At 40.0% G+C, this 22,143-nt stretch overlaps 1 protein-coding gene across 2 annotated transcripts in view; it reads right to left on the reverse strand.

Moving 5' to 3' along the window:
* DTWD2 (DTW domain containing 2) overlaps nt 1–20,517 on the reverse strand; it is a 150,623-nt gene extending 130,106 nt beyond the window's left edge. The window contains exon 1 of one of the 2 annotated variants that reach the window (XM_054489792.2): nt 20,183–20,517. In XM_054489792.2, coding sequence (XP_054345767.1) covers nt 20,183–20,400 — 218 coding nt within the window. In that variant the 5' untranslated portion in view covers nt 20,401–20,517. Of the gene's footprint in view, nt 1–20,018; nt 20,110–20,182 lie in introns of those variants that run through there. The other variant, XM_054489793.2, reaches the window with a different exon arrangement.
* Nucleotides 20,518–22,143: the final 1,626 nt, after the last annotated feature.

A 22,143-nucleotide genomic window follows, 5' to 3' on the forward strand; every position in this document is an offset into this window, starting at 1 on the left:
AGGTTGCAGTGAGCCAAGATTACGCCACTGCACTCCAGCAGAGCAACAGAGGGAGACTCCATCTCAAAAAAAAAAAAAAAAAAAAAAAAAAAAGTCAATCAGTAACTCAAAAAAAAAAAAAAAAGTCGAATAGTAACAGAAGTATGGGTTCGCAATTCCGAAACAACTGTATGTGTAGATTAGGGTTGAACAAACAATCAAACATGTTGTAGATAAAAAGAGTCAGATTTCTTACTTTCAAAGAAATAAACTACAGTTAGAGAAGGGAGGAAGGCTAGAATGAACTCTGTGGTATTGGATGAAACTCATGGTTTCTTTACGTAAGTGTATGTGTACATATAGATTTAGAAATAGATATAGGTATATGCATGGGTCAGTACATACACAGAAATCCTAGATCTGTCCACTAATAAGATAAACATCTCAGTAGCAATAAGCACACCAAGCACCCGGATCTTGGTTTTGAATATCATTTTACAATAAACCAGGGCTTCCTGAAAAAGTGGTTGATTCTAGGGCTGGGGCAGGGAAAATATAAGATAAGCCTGGATCATCTTACAGTTTCAGAAAGTAAGAAAGTTCTCAAAAAAGGATAAGCATGTCAAAAGGTTCCAGGAACCAACCTCAAAGAGTTCTCAATGACCCAGGAGGGAACAATTTGAGCAATAAAAGAAATAAAAATAGTATTGGATTATAATCCAGTAATAAAATAAATATCCGTAATTCCATTCAGATATAAGCAAATAATTGAATAAATAAATACATGGGGAGAAAAAGACACAGCTCTTCCATACAGAAACATTCCAATCAACAAATGTAGAAAGAATGGGGAAAATAGAAAATCACCATCAGAGCACCATAGCCATAATTGTTGCAGACAAGATAGATACCAAAATCAGTGGGCAAAAATTTGAGCAGAAACAGTATACTTGCAAAGTCTCAAAGTAAATTCCTCCCCAAGATATTTATTAACTACAAAGGGAACAGGAGTAACTGCACAGTACAAAAACACAGCAGAGACCACATTAACCAAGTGATCTATGTTAATTTCACCAAGAATAATGCATATTGATATCATGTACCTCTGATATGATATTTGCTAAAAATATAGTATTTTTAGATTATTAATTTGTAGCTAGTCTTACCAAAAATGTATAACCTTGCTCTAATCATGAGAAATCATAAGTCAAACCCAACTTGAGAGACATTCTACAAAATAACTGACCAGTATTCTTCAAAAGTAACAAGACCGTGAAAAAAAAAAAGAAAAACCTAAGGAATCATCACAAACTAGAGAGGACTAACAAGATATGACAATTAACGCAATGTGGGATGCTGAGTTAGATCCTGGACCAGAAAAAATGAACTTGAGTGGAAAAACTGGTGAATTCTGAACATAGTTAACAGTACTATACCAGAAGCAGCTGCAGTCAGTGGCTATCACAGAGAGGAACGAAAACAGCAAATGAAATTCTGAACCTTCAACTGAGGTATCCAGGTTCTCACATCGGGACTCACTAGGTGGATGGCTCAACCCACAGAGAGTGAGGAAAAGCAGGGTGGGGAGACGGCCCCTTCTGAAGCCAGGGGAGGCCCTACCCCCAGCCAAGGGAGGCAGTGAGTGTGCAACCCCACCCAGGAAACCATGTTTTTCCCATAGATCTTTGCAACCTGCAGATCAGGAGATCCCCCCCATGAGCCCACACCACCAGGACCTTGGGTCCAAAGCATAGTGCTATGCGGAGTCTCAGCAGAGTGGCTCAGGTATGCACAGAGACCCAGGAATTTTGCACACTCTGGCCCTGGGAATTCTAGCAAGGCGGGAAATCCATCCTTGCCTTCCCCTAGGAAGGGGGCTGAATCCAGGGGGCCAAGCAGCATCGTTCTGCAGGCCCCACTCCCATGGCACCTCACATGTTAACACCCACTGGCTTGGAATTCCAGCTGGCCAGTGGCAGGGGGCTGGAGACTGCCTGAAATGAACCAAGTTCCTGAGGGACTTGGGAGGGGGGGCAGCTGCCATCTCTGTGGTTCCAGCCTGCCAGCTCCTCTGGGGAGTCCAGGAGGTCTGGAATGGGAAGAGTTTTCCACAACACAGCAGACTGTGGTCAGACTGCTCCTCTAAGTGGGACCCTGCTTCATCCCTCCTCACGCGGTGGGGCCTCCCTGCAGGAATTTCAGCTACACTAGCCAGAGTTATATGAACAGATCTCTGATCACTCCCTGGGACTGAGCCACCAAGCGGGGAGGGACGGCGGGGAAGCAGTGACTGTATTTGCAGTTCAGCCAACTCAGCCTTTCCAGCCTGCTGGCTCTGGAGAGTCCAGGCAGTCTGCACAAGGAGGATTCCCCTCAGCTCAGCACACCCACTCAGCCAAAGGGCAGCCAGACTGCTTCTTTAAGCAGGTCCCTGATCCTGTTCCTCCTGACTGGGTGAGAACTCTCAGTAGGGGGCTCCAGACACCTTCTACAGGAGCATTCAGGCCAACATCTGTTCAGTGTGCCCCTGGGACAAAGCTCCGAGAAGAAAGAGGAGGCTGTCACCTTTGCTGTTTTGCAGCCTTCACTGGTAATATCTCCAGGTGTGGGAGGACCAAGAAGACTAGGGTCTGGAGTGGAACCCCAGCAAACCACAGCAGCCCTATGGAAGAGTGGCCTGTTAAAAGAAAAACAAACAGAAAACAATAACAACAACAATAACATCAACAAAGAAGATCCCACAAAAACACCATTCAAAGGTCAGCAACCTCAAAGATAGAAGGTAGATAAGCCCACAAAGATGAGAAAGAATCAGTGCAAAAACGCTGAAAACTCAAAAGTCCAGAGTGACTCCAGATGACTGCAACACCTCTCCAGCATGGGTACAGAACTAGGGTGAAGCTAAGATGACTGAATTGACAGAAGTAGGCTTCAGAAAATGGGTAATAAAAAGCTTCACTGAGCTAAAGGAGCATGTTCTAACCCAATGCAAAGAAGCTAAGAATCATGATAAAACAATACAGGAGCTGATAATAAGAATAGCCAGTTTAGAGAAGAACATAAATGACCTGATGGAGCTGAAAAACACAATATAAGAAACTCACAATGCAATCACAAGTATCAACAGCAAAACAGACCAAGCAGAGGAAAGAATCTCAGAGCTGTAAGACTATCTTTCTAAAGTAGGACAGAAAGACAAGAATAGAGAAAAAAGAATGAGACTGAGCACAGTGGCTCATACCAGCAATCCCATCACTTTGGGAGGCCAAGGCAGGCAGATCACCTGAGGTCAGGAGTTCGAGACCAGCCTGGCCAACGGGGCAAAACCCTGTCTATACTAAAAACACAAAAATTAGCCAAGCATGGTGGTATGCACCTATAATTCCAGCTACTCAGGAGGCTGAGGCAGAAGAATCACTTGAACCCGGGAGGCGGAGATTGCAGTGAACCAAGATTGCACCACGGCACTCCAGCCTGCTAACAAAGCGAGACTCTGTCTCAGAAAAAGACAAAAGGAAAAAAGAAAAGACAATGAACAAAACCTCTGAGAAATACAGGATTATGGAAAAGGACCGAACCTACAACTGACTGGGGTACCTGAAAGAGACAGGGAAACTGGAAACAAGCTGGAAAACATACTTCAGGATCTCATCCAGGAGAACTTCCCTAACCTAGCAAGACAAGCCAACATTCAAATTCAGGAAATTCAGGGAACCCCACGAGAAGATCAACCCCAAGACACGTAATCATCAGATCCTCCAAGGTCAAAATGAAAGAAAAAATGTTAAGGGTAGCCAGAGAGAAAGGCCAGGTAACCTACAAAGAGAAGTCCATCAGACTAAAAGCAAAACCCTCAGTGGAAACCCTATTAGCCAGCAGAGATTAGGGGCAAATATTCAACATTCTTAAAAGAATTTCCAGCCCAGAATTTCATATGTGGCCAAACTAAGCTTAATAAGCAAGGGAGAAATAAGATCCTTTTCAGACAAGCAAATGCTGAGGGACTTCGTCACCACCAGGCCTCCCTTTCAAGAGCTCCTGAAGGAAGCACTAAATATGGAATGGAAAAATCATTACCAGCCACTACATAAATCCACTGAAGTATGCAAATCAGTGACACTACGAAGCAACCACATACACAAGTCTGAAAAATAACCAGCTAGCTTCATGATGACAGGATCAAACTCACAAATAACAATATTAACCTTAAGTGTAAATGGCCTAAATGCCCTAACTAAAAGACACAGAATGGCAAGCTGGATAGAGTCAAGATCCATCTGTATGCTATCTTCAAGAAACCCATCTCACATGCAAAGACACATATAAGCTCAAAATAAAGGGATAAAGGAAAATTTACCAAGCAAATGGAATACAGAAAAATGCAGGGGTCACAATTCTAGTTTCTGACAAAACAGACTTTAAACCGACAAAGATCAAAAAAGACAAATAAGGGCGTTATATACGGTAAAGGGTTCAGTTCAACAAGGAGAGCTAACTATCCTAAATATATATGCACCCAATACAGTAGCATCCAGATTCATAAAGCAAGTTCTTAGAGATCTACAAAGAGACTCAGACTCCCACACAATAATAGTGAGAGACTTTAACACCCCACTGACAATATTAGACAGATGATCAAGACAGAAAATTAACAAAGATATTCAGGACCTGAACTTAGCTCTGGATCAAGCAGACCTGACAGGCATCTACAGAACTCTCCATCCAAAAATAACAGAATACACATTTTTCTCCTAGACACATGGCACTTACTCAAAAACTGATCACATAATTGGAAGTAAATCACTCCTCAGCAAATGCAAAAGAACTGAAATGATAACAAATAGTTTCTCAGACCACAGTGCAATCAAATTAGAACTCAAGGTTAAGAAACTCACTCAAAACTACACAACTACATGGAAATTGAACAACCTGTTCCTGAATGACTCCTTGGTAAATTATGAAATTAAGGCAGACATCAAGAAGTTCTTTAAAACTAATGAGAACAAAGAGACAATGCACCAGAATCTCTTTAACACTGCTAAAGCAGTGTTTAGAGGAAAATATAAAGCACTAAATGCCCACATCAAAAAGCTAGTAAGATCTCAAATCAACAACCTAACATCACAACTAAAAGAACTAGAGAAACAAGAGCAAACAAACTCCAAAGCTAGCAAAATACAAGAAATAACCAAGATCAGAGCATAACTAAAGGAGATAGAGACATGACAACCCCTTCAAAAAATCAACAAATTCAGAAGCTGGGTTTTTTGGAAAAAAATAACAATAAATAGACTGCTAGGTAGACTAATAAAGAAGAAAAGGCAGAAGAATCACATAGACACAATCAGAAATGATAAGGGGGATATCACCACTGACCATACAGAAACACAAACAATCATCAGAGAATACTATAAACACCTCTATGCACATAAACTAGAAAATCTAGGAGAAATGGATAAATTCCTAGACACATACATCCTGCCAAGACGAACCAGGAAGAAACTGAATACTTGAATAGACCAATAATGAGTTCTGAAACCGAGGCAGTAATTAAATAGCCTATCAGCCCAAAAAGAAAGCCCAGGAAAGGACAAATTTACAGCTGAATTCTACCAGAGGTACAAAGACGAGCTGGTACCATTTCTACTGAAACTATTCCAAACAGTTGAAAAGAAGGAACTCCTCCCTAACTCATTTTATGAAGCCAGCATCATCCTGATACCAAAACCTGGCAGAGATTCAAAACCAAAAAAAAACTGCCCTCCAATATCCCTGATGAACCTCAACGCAAAAATCCTCAATAAAATACTGGCAAACTGATTCCAGCAGCACATCAAAAAGCTTATCTGTCATGATCAAGTTGGCTTCATCCCTGGGATCCAAGGTTGGTTCAACATACGCGAATCCATAAATGTAATTCACCACATAAACAAAACTAAAGACAAAAACCACATGATTCTAAGGCCTTGCTTTTGAATCTGGGTGCCCCTGTATTGGGTGCATACATATTTAGGACAGTTAGCTCTTGTTGTTACTTTGATCCCTTTACCATTATGTAATGCCCTTCTTTGTCTTTTTTTAATCTTTGTTGGTTTACAGTCTGTTTTATCAGAAACTTACATTGTGTTTTATCAGAAACTAACATTCTGTTTTATCAGAAACTAGGATTGCAACCCCCTTTTTTTTTTTTTTTTTTTTGCTTTCCATTTGCTTGGTAAATCTTCCTCCATCCCTTTATTTTGAGCCTATGTGTGTCTTTGCATGTGAGATGGGTCTTCTGAATACAACACACCAATGGGTCTTGACTCTTTATCCAATTTGCCAGTCTGTGTCTTTTAATTGGGGCATTTAACCCATTTACATTGAAGGTTAATATTGTTACATATGAATATGATCCTCTCATTAAGATGTTAGCGGGTTATTTTGCCCCTTAGTTGATGCAGTTTCTTCATAGTGTCGATGGTCTTTACAATTTGGTATGTTTTTGCAGTGGCTGGTACTTGTTTATCCTTTCTATATTTAGTGCTTCCTTGAGGAGCTCTTGTAAGGCAGGCCTGGTGCTGACAGAATCTCTCAGCATTTGCTTATCTGTAAAGGATTTTATTCCTCCTTCACTTATGAAGCTTAGTTTGGCTGGAGATGAAATTCTGGGTTAAAAATTCTTTTATTTAAAAATGTTGAATATTGGCCCCCACTCTCTTCTGGCTTGTAGGGTTTCTGCCGAGAGATCCGCTGTTAGTCTGATAGGCTTCTCTTTGTGGGTAACCCAACCTTTCTCTCTGGCTGCCCTTAACATTTTTTCCTTCATTTCAACCTTGGTGAATCTGATGATTATGTGTCTTGGGGTTGCTCTTCTCAAGGAGTATCTTTGTGGTGTTCTCTGTATTTCCTGAATTTGAATGTTGGCCTGTCTTGCTAGGTTGGGGAAGTTCTCCTGGATAATATCCGGAAGAGTGTTTTCCAACTTGGTTCCATTCTCCCCATCACTTTCAGGTACACCAATCAAACATAGGTTTGGTCTTTTCACATAGTCCCATATTTCTTGGAGGCTTTGTTCACTCCTTTTCATTCTGTTTTCTGTAATCTTGTCTTCACGCTTTATTTCATTGAGTTTATCTTCAATTTCTGATATCCTTTCTTCCGCTTGATCGATTTGGCTACTGATACTTGTGTATGCTTCAAGAAGTTCTCATGCTGTGTATTTCAGCTCCATCAGGTAATTTATGTTATTCTCTAAACTGGTTATTCTAGTTAGCAATTCGTCTAACCTTTTTTCAAGGTTCTTAGCTTCCTTACATTGGGTTAGAATATGCTCCTTTAGCTCAGAGGAACTTGATATTACCCACTTTCTGAAGCCTACTTATGTCAATTCATCAAACTCATTCTCCATCCAGTTTAGTTCCCTTGGTGGTGAAGAGCTGTGATCCTTTGGGGGAGAAGAGGCATTCTGGTTTTTGGGATTTTCAGCCTTTTTGTGCTGGTTTTTCTTCATCTTCATGGATTTATCTACCTTTGGTCTTTGACGCTGGTGACCTTTGGATGGGGTTTCTGTAAGAGACTTAGACTCCCACACAATAATAGCGAGAGACTTTAACACCCCACCGTCAATATTGGACAGATCAATGAGACAGAAAATTAACAACGATATGCAGGACTTGAACTCAACTCTGGACCAAGCAGATCTAATAGACATCTACAGAACTCTCCACCCCAAATCAACAGAATATACATTCTTCTCATCACCACATCACATTTATTCTAAAATTGACCACATAATTAGAAGTAAATCACTCTTCAGCAAATGCAAAAGAATGGAAATCGTAACAGTCTCTCAGACCACAATGCAATCAAATTAGAACTCAGAATTAAGAAACTTACTCAAAACCTCACAACTACATGGAAACTGAACAACCTGCTCCTGAATGACTACTGGTTAAATAATGAAATTAAGGCAGAAATAAATAAGTTCTTTGAAACCAATGAGAACAAAGACACAATGTACCAGTATATCTGGGACACAGCTAACGCAGCCTTTAGAGGGAAATTTATAGTACTAAATGCCCACAGGAGAAAGTGGGAAAGATCTAAAATCAACACCCTAATATCACAATTAAAAGAACTAGAGAAGCAAGAGCAAACAAATTCAAAAGCTAGCAACAGACAAGAAATAACTAAGATCAGAGCAGAACTGAAGGAAATAGAGACACAAAAAAACCCTTCAAAAAAATCTATGAATCCAGGAGCTGGTGTTTTGAAAAGATTAACAAAACAGATAGACTGCTAGCCAGACTAATAAAGAAGAAAAAAGAATCAAACAGACACAGTGAAAGATGATAAAGGGGGTATCACCACTGATCCCACAGAAATACAAACTACCATCAAAGAATACTCTAAACACCTCTACACACATAAACTAGAAAATCTAGAAGAAATGGGTAAATTCCTGGACATATACACCCTCCCAACACCAAACCAGGAAGAAGTCGAATCCCTGAATAGACCGATAACAAGTTCTGAAATTGAGGCAGTAATTAATACCCTACCAACCAAAAACAGCTCAGAACCAGATTCACAGCCAAATTCCACCACAGGTACAAAGAGGAGCTGGTACCATTCCCTCTGAAACTATTTCAAATAATAGAAAAAGAGGGACTCCTCCCTAACTCATTTTATGAGGCCAGCATCATCCTGATACCAAAACCTGGCAGAGATACAACAAAAAAAGAACATTTCAGGCCAATATCCCTGATGAACATCAATGAGAAGATCCTCAATAAAATACTGGGAAACTGAATACAGTAGCACATCAAAAAGGTTATCCACCATGATCAAGTCAGCTTCATACCTGGGATGCAAGGTGGGTTCAATATGCAAATCAATAAATGTAATCCATCACATAAACAGAACCAATGACAAAAACCACATGATTATCTCAAAAAATGCAGAAAAGGCCTTTGATAAAATTCAACACCCTTTCATGCTAAAACTCTCAATAAACTAGGTATTGATGGAACATATCTCAAAATAATAAGAGCTATTTATGACAAACCCACAACCAATATCATACTGAATGGGCAAAAGCTGGAAGCATTCCCTTTGAAGACCGGCACAAGACAAGGATCCCCTCTCTCACCACTGCTATTCAAAATAGTATTGGAAGTTCTGGTGAGGGCAATCAGGCAAGAGAAAGAAAGAAAGGGTATTCAAATAGGAAGAGAGGAAATCAAATTGTATCTGTTTGCAGATTACTTGATTGTATATTTAGAAAACCCCATTGTCTCAGCCCAAAATCTCCTTAAGCTGATCAGCAACTTCAGCAAAGTCTCAGGATATAAAATCAACGTGCAAAAATCACAAGCATTCCTATGTGCCAACAACAGGCAAGCAGACAGCCAAATCATGAATGAACTCCCATTTGCAATTGCTACAAAGAGAATAAAATGCCTAGATATAGAGCTAACAAGGGAAGTGAAGGACCTCTTTAAGGAGAACTACAAACCACTGCTCAAGGAAATCAGAGAGGACACAAACAAATGGGAAAACATTCCATGCTCACGGATAGGAAGAATCGATATTGTGAAATTGGCCATACTGCCCAATTTATAGATTGAATGCTATTCCAATTAAACTACCATTAACATTCTTCACAGAATTAGGAAAAACTATTTTAAAATTCATATGGAACCAAAAAAGAACCCGAATAGCCAAGACAATCCTAAGGAAAAGAACAAAACGGGAGAGGCATTACACTACCTGAGAGGTATTACACTATCTGACTTCAAACTATACTACAAGGCTACAGTAATTAAAACAGCGTGGTACTGGTACAAAACCAGACACATAGACCAATGGAACAGAATAGAGAACTCAGAAACAAGACTACACACCTACAACCATCTGATCTTCTACAAGCCTGACAAAAACAAGCAATGGGGAAAGGATTCCCTACTTTTTTTTTTTTTTTAACTTTTTTTTAAGTGGTGCTGGGAGAACTGGCTAGACATATGCAGCAGAAAGTTGAAACTGGACCTCTTCCTTACACCTTATACAAAAACTAACTCAAGATGAATTAAAGACGTAAATGTAAAACCCAAAACTAGAAAAACCCTAGAAGAAAATCTAGGCAATACCATTCAGGATGTTGGCACGAGCAAAGATCTCATGACAAAAACACCAAAAGCAATTTTGCAACAAAAGCAAAAATTGATAAATGGGATCTAATTAAACTAAAGACTCTGCACAGCAAAAGAAACTATCATCAGAGTGAATAGACAACCTACAGAATGGCAGAAAAACTTGGCAATCTATCCATCTGACAAAGGTCTAATATCCAGAGTCCACAAGGAATTTTAAATAAATATATCAGAAAAAAACCAACAACCCCATTAAGAAGTAGGCAAAGGACATGAACAGACACTTCTCAAAAGAAGACATTCATGTGGCCAACAAACATAAGAAAAAAAGCTCAACATCACTGATTATGGAAATCCATATCAAAACCACAGTGAGATACCATCTCATGCCAGTCAGAATGGTGACTATTAAAACGTCAAGAAATGGCCAGGCACGGTGGCTCACACCTGTAATCCCAGCACTTCGGGAGGCCAAGGAGGGTGGATCACTTGAGGTCAGGAGTTAGAGATCAGCCTGGGCAATATGGTGAAACCCCATCTCCAACAAAAATAAAAAACATTAGCTGGGCATGGTGGTGCACACCTGTAGTCCCAGCTACCTGGGAGGCTGAAGCAGGAGGATTGCTTGAGCTGGGAAGACAGAGGTTGCAGTGAGCCAAGATCACATCACTACACTCCAGCCTGGGTGACACAGTGGGACTCCATCTCAAAAAATAAAAAACAGAGGCCAGGCGCAGTGGCTCACGCCTATAATCCCAGCACTTTGGGAGGCCAAGGCGGGTGGATCACAAGGTCAGGAGATCAAGACCATCCTGGCTAACATGGTGAAACCCCGTCTCTGCTAAAAATACAAAAACTTAGCCAGGCATGGTGGCGGGCACCTGTAGTCCCAGCTACTCGGGAGGCTGAGGCAGGAGAATGGGGTGAACCCGGGAAGCAGAGCTTGCAGCGAGCCAAGATTGCTCCACTGCACTCCAGCCTGGGCGACAGACCAAGAGTCCATCCCCCCCAAAAAAAAAAATAATAATAAATAAATAAAATGTCAAGAAACAACAGATGCTGGTGAAGTTGTAGAGAAAAAAAGAACACTTCTATACTATTGGTGGAAGTGTAAATTAGTTCAACCATTGTGGAAGACAATGGGGCAATTCCTCAAAGATCTAGAAGCAGAAATATCATGTGACCTAGTAGTCCCATTACTGGGTATATTACCAAAGGAATATAAATCATTCCATTATAAAGATATATGCACGTGGTATGTTCACTGCAGCACAATTCACAATAGCAAAGACATGGAATCAATCCACATGCCCATTAATAATTGACTGGATAAAGCAAATGTGGCATACATCATGGAATACTATGCAGCCATAAGGAATGAGATCACGTCCTTTGCAGGGACATGGATGAAGCTGGATGCTTTATCCTCAGCAAACTAATGCAGGGACAGAAAACCAAACACCGCATGTTCTCACTTATAAGTGGGAGCTGAACAATGAGAACACACAGACACATTGTGGGGAATAACACACATTGGGGCCTGTCAGGAGGGGGCGGGAGAGCATGAGGAAGAATAGCTAATGGATGCTGGGCTTAATTCCTAGGGGATGGGTTGATCTGTGCAGCAAACCACCATGGCACATGTTACCTATGTAACAAACCTGCACATCCTGCACACGTACCCTGGAACTTAAAAGTTGAAAAGAAAAATAGTATTGTACCAATGTTCATTTCTTCATTTTGGTAACTGAACTTTGGAGGTAATTCTCCATGGGTCTCTTACATTTCTGTATGTTTTGTGACTGAGACAACAGCCTTTTGTTCTGGACTATCTTTCCAAAGGTATCTACATGGTGAACAGCCTTGAAAGACAGATAAGTTCTCCCTCTGGAAAAAGAGCAGGTTTACTTGCAACCCATTATAAAAAATTCAGGAACACACTAAGTTCAAGGTCCTTCAGCCAGGATGCAAACCCACTGCATGCACAGTATCTACCTAATTATCTCTGAAATCCCTGTAGGGCTTGGAGTGGGAGGGGACAACAAGAGAAACAACACAAACATGAAGCTCATACTCCCTGTTGTGCCTTGAGTAATAAAGTCCTTTGTCTTTGGCCCAGGGATTTCATGTCTTTTGCCAGTGTCCATGAAACTGTGACAGGCTAACTTGTCCACTTGCAATTCGCCTGCCAAAAGGACTTGAATAGACATTTTTCCAAAGAAGATATGCAAATGGCCAAAAAGCACATGAGAAGATGTTCAACATTATTAGTCAGCAAAATACAAATCAAAACCACAATGAAATATCACTTCATGCCTCCTAAGATGGGCATAATAAAATGGATAATAGTAAGTGTTGGCAGGAATGTGGAAAAAACAGAAAGCTCATACATTGCTCGTGGGAATGTAGGAGGTACAGCTACTGTGGAAAATAGCTTGACAATTCCTCAAAAAGTTAAACATAAAACCATATGACCCAGCAATTCCACTCCTAGATAGTAATGGCAAAAACCACAATTACTTTTGCACCAACCTAAAATATACATTTAAAAAAAAAACTGAGAGCAGCATCTAGAACAGATTATCTGTATACCAATGTTCATTGCATCATTATTGACAATAGCCAAAAGGTAAAAACAACCCAAGTATTCATCAACAGATGAATGGATAACAGATCAACAAAATGTGGTTATATACATAAAATTCAGCCATAGAATTAAGTGAAATTTTCATTCATTTGCTACAACATGGATGGACCTTGAAAACATTATACTAGGTGAAATTAGCCAGACACAGATAGACAAATATATGATTCCACTTAAATCTAGAATAGGTAAATTCATAGAAACAAAAAGTAGAATAGAGGTTACCAGGGTCTGAGGAGAGGGAAAAATAGGAAATTACAGTGTAATGGACAGAGTTTATGTTGGGATGATGAAAAGGTTTGGGGTTTATACCGTTTATATCGTGGTGATGGCTACACAACATTATATATTTAATGTCACTAAACTGTACACTTAAATGATTAAAATGACAAATATTATGTTATGTAAATGTTACCACAATTTTTGAAAAAAGAATTAGACTGCCAAATAACTTGTCTACATAAACAAACAGATCAGAGACATTTCTATCAGGTCAATTTCTCTACCCTTTGCAAGGTCAACAGGCTCAATACATACCTTTTCAACTAGGTTTCCAATAGTGAAAAATGAAAAACAAGCAAACAAACAATAAACTCAGCAGAAGAAAAAAATCCAACCCCTCTCTCTCTCTAAGAGATGGGGTCTTACTCTGTCAACCCAGGCAAGAGCACAGTGGCATCTTCTTACCTTACTCTGCAGCCCCGAACTCCGGGGCTCAAGTGATCCTCCCACCTCAGCCTCCCCGAATCTGCCTTTCTAACATAAAAGTGAAAAGCCAGCAATAGAAATGAGAATCTCATCACAGACAGACAAAGAATTCAGGAGATACAAGCTTGACTTTAAAAAATACAATAATTTAAAAATTGCTTACCTCAAAATAATTAAAAATACCCATGGCCAAAGGTAAAGGAAAAGAATCTTTAGATTAGAAGAAGGCAGAGAAACACCTCATGTAAATACTTACTATATGCAAGAAAAACAAATGCAGTCATACTGTTCATTTAAGTATAATTCATTATTATGTGGTGTAGCAATAAAAATATGAAAGCTAAAGCAGCTCTGTCTCTTATTAGTCATCTGACCTTAAGAGTCTATAAAAGAGAATAACACTATTTACATCATAAGGTTGTCTCACGTATTAAACAAAAATGTAAAAGTACTTTGTAGCCTGTGAACTCTTTTTAAGTGATACCAAATTTTAAGCTAGACTATTTCTGAATATATTATCTAACTACATAAGCACTAATAGAAACTATGAATTATTAATTTTGGGCAAATGAACTCAAGGAATTAATGTGCTTTTACAGTCTTTGAAGAAAACTTCTACCTATCAGAGGGTAAAAATATAATTCCTATTTTTCCTAGGGAAAATAAATCAAACACTTAGAAAGCTCTAATGTGGTTTTTAAAACTGGCCATTCCTCTTTGGAGACTTAATTAAAGTTATGAAAAAATTCCCTCTTGACATATATCATTGCTCAACTTCGGACATACAATTAGCCTGCATAATGATTTGTAAATCAGTTAGCTTTCCACATACATTATGAATGACCTATTTCAAAGAATAAACATATTTTCTATACTAACAGGAAAGAACAAACTAATGTAATAATTTTCTCTTGAGAATATATCTTTGATATACACAAAAATTAAACTTCAGATACCCAAATTTTTACCCTAAAAATTATCAATAATCTAGCTGATTTTAAATTTACCAAAATAGTTTGTTTCCTTTTCTTTTTTTTGAGACGGAGTTTCACTCTGTCGCCCAGGCTGGAGTGCAGTGGAGCAATCTTGGCTCACTGCAACCTCCGCCTCCCAAGTTCAAGCAATTCTCCTGCCTCAGCCTCCCAAGTAGCTGGGATTACAGGCACTCACCACCACGCCCGGCTAATTTTCGTATTTTTAGTAGAGACAGGGTTTCACCATGTTGGTCAGGCTGGCCTCGATCTCCTCTGACCTTGTGATCCACTCGCCTTGGCCTCCCAAAGTGCTGGGACTACAGGCATAAGCCACTGTGCCTGGCCCAAAATAGTTTATTTTCTAAGTGCTGATACTGAATCAACAGTTTCAGTTATTCTACATTAACTACCCTAGGAATTACCACTTTTCACTTTTCCCACTAAATTTGAAGACTGATTTACCAGTTGCTCAGTCAGACAACCACAGTGATGTACAGGAGACCCAGAATCAAAACATAAATGACTATGGGGGGCCAGCAGTTAACCACAAATGAGTTAAGCAGGAATGACTGGGGCCTACAGTGACCTGGAGAGATCATGCCCAATATATGGGCACAGCCAATAATACTGAGCTTAACCAACTGCTGCTCAGGAAGGTGGTCTCTGAAGCTGTCAGATCTTCCCACTGTCACAAAAGCCAGAAATCTGGATTTTTATATAAAACATCTTGATTTTGAACTATTAGCAACTAATTTAAAAGCTGATAAAACATAGTTCAAAGCAAAACATCTGTAGAGTGCCAGTTTATGGCTCGTGCATTCTTCTTAAACACCTGCACTCTTCCCTTCTCTCTCTCCTTTCCCCATTTTACCTCTCTGTCTCTCTCTTATGATGTTCCCCCCATCACTTTTTCCTCCAGAATATCCAAGCCTAAAGAATAAGGAAAAGGTTATGATATGTGCAATTAAAAAGCGAGAGAAAATACTAAAACTCAGCATCCTGTTACTAACTTAAAAAGTCTGAAAATCTTGCAGACTTAGTGATGCCATTTCAACTGGTGATAATACCTACTGTGCAAACAAAATCTTAACGCTTCTTCAGCAAGGAGCCTGGAGTGAGATCAAGTACTTGCATGAGCTAGGGAACCAAGTGGACTGGAGCTAGAGACCCAATTCTGCTACTTGCCTGTTATCTCTATTTCCTTATCATTTAAAAGCAAACAGTAGCTGGGCGCAGTGGCTCTCACCTGTAATCCCGGTACCTTGGGAGGCTGAAGCAGGCGGCTCACCTGAGGTCAGGAGTTCGAGACCAGCCTGACCAACAGGGCAGAAAACCTGCTTCTACTAAGAATACAAAACCTAGGCTGGGCGCAGTGGCTCACGCCTGTAATCCCAGCACTTTGGGAGGCCAAGGCAGGTGGATCACCTGACGTCGGAAGCTCGAGACCAGCCTGACCAACATGGAGAAACCCCATCTCTACTAAAAATACAAAATTAGTCAGGCGTGGTGGTGGTGCATGCCTGTAATCCCAGCTACTCAGGAGGCTGAGGCAGGAGGATCGCTTGAACCTGGGTGGCAGAGGTTGCAGTCAGCCAAGATCACGCCATTGCACTGCAGCCTGGGCAACAAAAGCAAAACTCCATCTCTAAAAAAATTACAAAACTTAGCCAGGCGTGGTGGCAGGCACCTGTAGTCCCAGCTACTCTGGAGGCTGAGGCAGGAGAATGGTTTGAACCTGGGAGGCAGAGGTTGCAGTGAGCCGAGATTGCGCCACTGCAATCCAGCCTAGGTGACAGAGCAAGACTCCATTTCAAAAAAAAAAAAAAAAAAAGCAGCAATCTAAAAGTTTGTTACAAGAACTAAATAAAATATTATAATATATAAAATATCTAAAATATCTAGGCCTGGTATGTGCCTGGCAGATGGCTGGTATTTAGTAAATGGGTGTTAAATATATAGATATGGTTTATTATAATTCTTACAGCTTGTTACTTTTGAAAAGAAAACACTGGAAAGACAAAAACTTCCATCTCAGGGTCTATCTGATTCAGTTTGTGTGCATGCTCTCCCTGCTGTTTCTTCCCTTAAACAGGTTTTAAAATACGCTGTTTTTAGACATTATTCCATTATTCCTATGACCAATGATTTGCAAGTGGTTTATGACTCATCCTCAAATGCATAGCAATATCTACAGAAGATACAAAAGTATAATTAAGATGCCTAAAATATTTCTGGAATGAGGCCCTAATTCTTCCCAGTCAAGCTTGTACCCTTTTATCACCATCCAGTTGCTTTTTTTATAAAATAAAAAAGTATAAATTATACAGCAAAAGTCACGTACAAAAGTCAAACTTGTCACCACCTTTCAAATATAAAAATATTACAGTGGCTGGCTTGTTGGGTTACAGAGCATTAGGCCCAAACTCCCTGACATAGTTGATTTTGCCCTTCCTGGGGCAACCTGGGGCACTAATCTCTGCAGCGTCATCTCTCACCACTCCCTCCCTTCTCCAAATTCCCCAAATACACTATATATTCTATACACTAAACTTTCGTACATACTGTTTCCTTAACCAGAGCTCACTTTTTCCTCCCTCAAGCCCTCCCCTCAGCCAGTCTCTTCCCTAATTAATCCTAAATATTAGAATCCAGATTAAATATTTTGTTATGTCCTTCAGTCTCAGCTTACATGTCACTTCCAAGATTTCCCAGATCTTTTCCTCATCTCCACCATACAAACTTAGGGTTAGGAGCACCTTTTTATATGTTCCTATAACACCTTACATATACCCATCTAAGAAAGAAGCTGATAGTATAGAATTCAACAAGAAAAAGACCACGTGCTTATGTGCATTTTATATATATATATATATATATATACACACACACATATATACACACATATACACATGTACATTACACTTTATTTCCTAACAAAATTAAAGACTCTAGTAAAATCTCACAAGCACTACTTGGTGAACATGCATCCTTTTGCCTTCTGACTATTACTCTATACGGCCTAATTTCAAAGACTGCCAAAGGATATCAAACACATATAAAAAGTGTTTAAATTTTTCCACTCTGATGTCATATAATTTAAATAAGATTGTTTAAATTAGCAAAATTATTTTAACCTGAACAAAGTTATTTTACAAATACTTTTACTTTGAAAAATTCAGAAAACACTTTTTGCTGTTTTCTTCAGAGCTTCAAAAATTTGATATTTGTCAAACTCTTCTTGAATACATTCTCTACTACATATGAGTGTGCAAATAACAAATGTTTCACTGCGGTTCATTACCTATAATTTGAAAAAACTGCCCTACATCATCGGATTTTTAATCTGAGGGCTCCCCATTTAAATAGATATGCCACTTTCCACTAGATCCTGATCTTCAGGAGAACTGAACTCATCTCTTTTTCATCTTTGTATTTCATAACCTATCACACTGTCTGGAAGTAGGGTCTCCAAAAATATTTGTTGAACAACTGAATTGTACCAAGTAGTTCAACAAATCTTTTGTGCACCTACCATGTCCCATGACCCTCAGCCTTCTTATGTCATCTCAAATAATGCTAATGATACATACTCTGGGGAGATCAGCCAAAGTTTTGTCTTTATCTGAAAAAAAAATAATTACATACGTTTGGGAATGGGGGATAGGAAAGGTATTCTAAGAGGTAAATGGAATACAGGCAGGTTTTGTAAGCAAGATATACATAAAGGACAGAATACATTTATAGAATCTATTATCTTGCAATAATAAATTACAAGTTTGGGATCTTTTAAAGAATATTCCATTCATATTTAAGATATGTTATATTACTAATGAGCAAGATTCTGCTGAAAAGTTAAACTGAGTTTGCACTTCCTGAACAAACCTAATTTCTGGAACTCCCCTAGGCTGTGACATTTGTAGTAATGTGTTCAGAGAAATGAATACAGTTTAAGTAAATAGCCAAATAACTGTGACTCAATGATCAATCAAATCTAAGAATGCATTTTTAAAACTATTTTAAGCATAAATGTAAAGAAGTTCACCCAGAGTACTAGTAGAACTCTAATAGCATAATGAAATAAAATATAAAAAGCCAAAAAAAATATAAAAAGCCATCAATTCATTTATATTTTGACAACACCTAAATATTCTCCATAATTTTAGAATTATATTCTACCTAATTAAAGCAAATAAATGCATAGCAAGAGGGAGAAGAGCTTTTCACAGGTAGCAAATTTCACCAGAAATAAGCAAAGTGTAGAATTATATTCTACCTAATTGAAGCAAATAAAATGCATAGCAAGAGGGAGGAGAGCTTTTCACAGGTAGCAAATTTCACCAGAAATAAGCAAAGTGCAGAAATGTTGGGGAAAATTGTAATCCTAAGGTATTAACTAAATGTAACTGAAAAAAAGATAAAATTCAGCAAGACATTTTTTTAAAAAAGCATCACAAAATAAATCTCTGCTAAACAGATTTTTAACTATATATTTATAATTAACAATTCTGAACAGACTAAAAACTACATAATAAAGCTAGCACAGTAATTTAGCCTTTGATTTATATTTGAAACGCTTTTCCTCCAGTATCCTATTGAGACCCCTCCAAAAATTTTTAAATGTTTCCCCAACCCCCTCAGACGACTTGTTTAAAGTAACTGTATTCACAAACCCCTATGTTCAAATTCACAGTCCCTTCTAATCACAAATTTTCCATCCTCCTCAGAGGTTTACTGAGCGTCAACTATACATAGTACATTTAGAAAATATAAAAACATTCTACATTCAAGATCCTTTTCTCTGAAGTCTTACAATCCAGCCCCAGGAAAAGGTCAAAATGTCCAAAGTATGATACTCCAAGTACTCAAGCAGTAAAGACCTTCAACCATATTCAGTCTTTCTGTTCCCCTTCTTGGAATGCTTTTCCCCTGGCTGGATTCTTCTCATCTTTCAAATCTCAGAGACAGTTCATGACACCATCGAGCTATTTTCTACAGTAGCAACCCATTCCTTTCCTTTACTGCTTTTTTCCCAGTTTGTAACTACATATCTGATTGCTTGTTTGCTGGTTTATTATCCGTATCCAGTAAGAGAATACTCTACAAAAACATGGACTCCACTGCATTGTCAGTGATTACCAAAGCACTCAATAAACACCTAATAAATTAATGCACAGGTCTGGTGCTCAGAAGAAAGGTCTGAGCTAGACACACTGGGATACAGATGATAATTTACCATGAAAACTGATTTTATAAATTACCAGTGGGACGTGTGTACGGTTTGAAGACAACCTAGAATGAAGACCTGAAAAGGCCCTATATTTAGAGTTCTGGTAGGATAGGCAAAGGAGACTGTCTCTGTCCTCCAATCCACTTTATGCGTTTTAACTGTGATATGACTATGCCACTTAAGTATGACTGTGTAACTATTTTACAAGTATTATTGTCATCATCCCTTACTTCCCCTATCGGACGCTTAAGTTTCTTGGAAACAGAACTGATGTCTGCTCATCCCATGATACGCTCAGCATATTGCAGGAAGTAAGGTTAAATAATTATGAACCTGGAAAAAGGGCTTCTTACTAGGTAGCTGTGCCCTGCATTTCCGAGATTTCCAACGTGCACCCGCCAACTCCGCCGCCCTAATCGCAGCGCTGCCCGAGCCGCCGACTCCCCGGCAGGGGGCGCCGCAGCCTCCTCCGAAGGCCGCTGCCGGCTGCAGTCCCCGCCCCCAGGCCCGCGGTCACCTGCAGCGGGTGCACTCGGGCCTCCGCTCGGCCGGCTCCACCGGCAGCTCCCACAGCCCGTCCGCACTGTCGTCGTCCGCCTCTGCGCCCAGGGCAGTCGCCGCCGGTACTGCGCCACCCTCCCGCCGCTCCTTGTCGTTCGGCGTCTGAGACCTTGAGGTCCCAGGAGGCCGCGCGACGGGCTCCTGGAATGTTCGCGCCTCTTTCTGCGACTCCATGGCGGACACTCCGGTCAGGCCGTGGCATTGAAGCCCGGCTGCCGCCGGGGGGCGCCACGCGCTGTAGAAACCGGCCCGCGCCGCGTAGCGCCATGCACGCACGCCACGTACGGGGGGCGGGTCTCCGAAGCCCGGGCTGGAGGTCCCACCCTGCGGCTGGGAAGGAACGAGCCCATTGGTCCGTGCCCAGTGGGACCGTTCACCTAGAACCGGGTAGGCAAGTGTGGGCAGTGTGGGAGTGCTGGTGAGGTTAAGTAGCGTCATTGGGAGAGGTAAGGGAAACCTCCCCGAGAGCACCCCAGTACCAAGCCCGAATTTAACCCCTTTAAAAGTTAAAAGGGAATTCTGCATTTTCCGCCTTGGGATGGCAGTTTAAGAATTTGCAGGATTTCCACGCGTGCATGCATCGCAGGTGCAGCAGCTGATGCACTTATTATTTAAAGGCCAACAAAAGAGAGGTTATATCCACTGGAAACTACTCACAGCTGGTCCGTTTCATTATGTGAATTTCCTGCTCTTCTATGTCTTGTGCTAGTAAGACATCAAGCACGCTATTTTACACTGGACACCAGATATTTGTTAAATTAGATTTTTAGATCGTCCCGGATCAGGAAGCAATAGGAGAGCTGGCCTGGGGTACCAATAGGTTTTATGTATGAGGAAACAAGCCCTAGAAAGGTAACGTTGCCCAGGTATTTACAACTATTGGATACGGCGGTATATAGCACAGCAGCTGTTTTTTAAAAGCCAAAATGAAATCTATGTTAGAATGAAGGCAGAAATGCTATTTACCCAAAGTGGGTGTCGAATTCCTTTTATTTATTAATGCTTTGTGTTACTTCCAGCAATACACAACATTTAAACAGAATTAAGCTTGGTTTTCATCAATCATGTGAATTAAGTTTAGGAATCACAATTGTCTTAACTCTATAGTTGTAATCGATTAAATGTGAGGCAAAGAAGACAACACAGTAATAGAGCAAATACTGTATTTCTTAAAATGTTTATTCACATTAGATTTTTCAGTCATCTTAAAATCAAGTTTGTGAATAAAATACCGTGCTGTTGTTTTCAACTATCCTACATTCTTTCCCCCCGGAAACAGCACCTCTCTTTTCCTTTGGAGCGTCCTATGTGAGGGATAGAAAAAGGCTGAAACACCCACCTGGTGATGGACATAGAGTGGGAGAAAGAACTAGCAATTATGCCATTTGGAATTGGAGGATAAACAAAACCCAGAAACTGTGGGAAAGGAGATGAATCAGAAAATTCATCTTGGCTGCAGATTTAGGTTGGGGAACCAACTCTTTAACTGCCAAAATTAAATTCTCATGTGACTTATCTTTAAACGAAAGGAAGCTGCTCATCTTTAATTTCAAGAGGTGAAATGTGCTCAAGTCCTGTAAGGTCCCTTGAGACTCCCAATTGTGTGGTGTGAGAAGACAGATGATAAGGAAAAAAAAACTTTTTAGTCTAAGGAATGCGAGCAGTCATGTCTCACTCTCCCTTGAGCTAAATAATTACCTCTTGAAGCTACTTGCTATGCAGGCCCTAGACTGACACCAAGTAGCCATAAAATGCCGTATACCCTATAGTTCAACAATATGTATAGCCAATCACTAACCAATGTTATTTCTGTAAATAAATGACACTTCTGAGACATAGCTTTTGTAATGCCCCCCTCTGCTGATTTGTTCTCTTTTCTTTAAAAACCCCAGCCCATTTTGTTCTCCAGAGCACTCT

The sequence above is a fragment of the Pongo pygmaeus genome, chromosome 4 (assembly GCF_028885625.2).
Source record: "Pongo pygmaeus isolate AG05252 chromosome 4, NHGRI_mPonPyg2-v2.0_pri, whole genome shotgun sequence".
Classification (NCBI taxonomy): domain Eukaryota; kingdom Metazoa; phylum Chordata; class Mammalia; order Primates; family Hominidae; genus Pongo; species Pongo pygmaeus.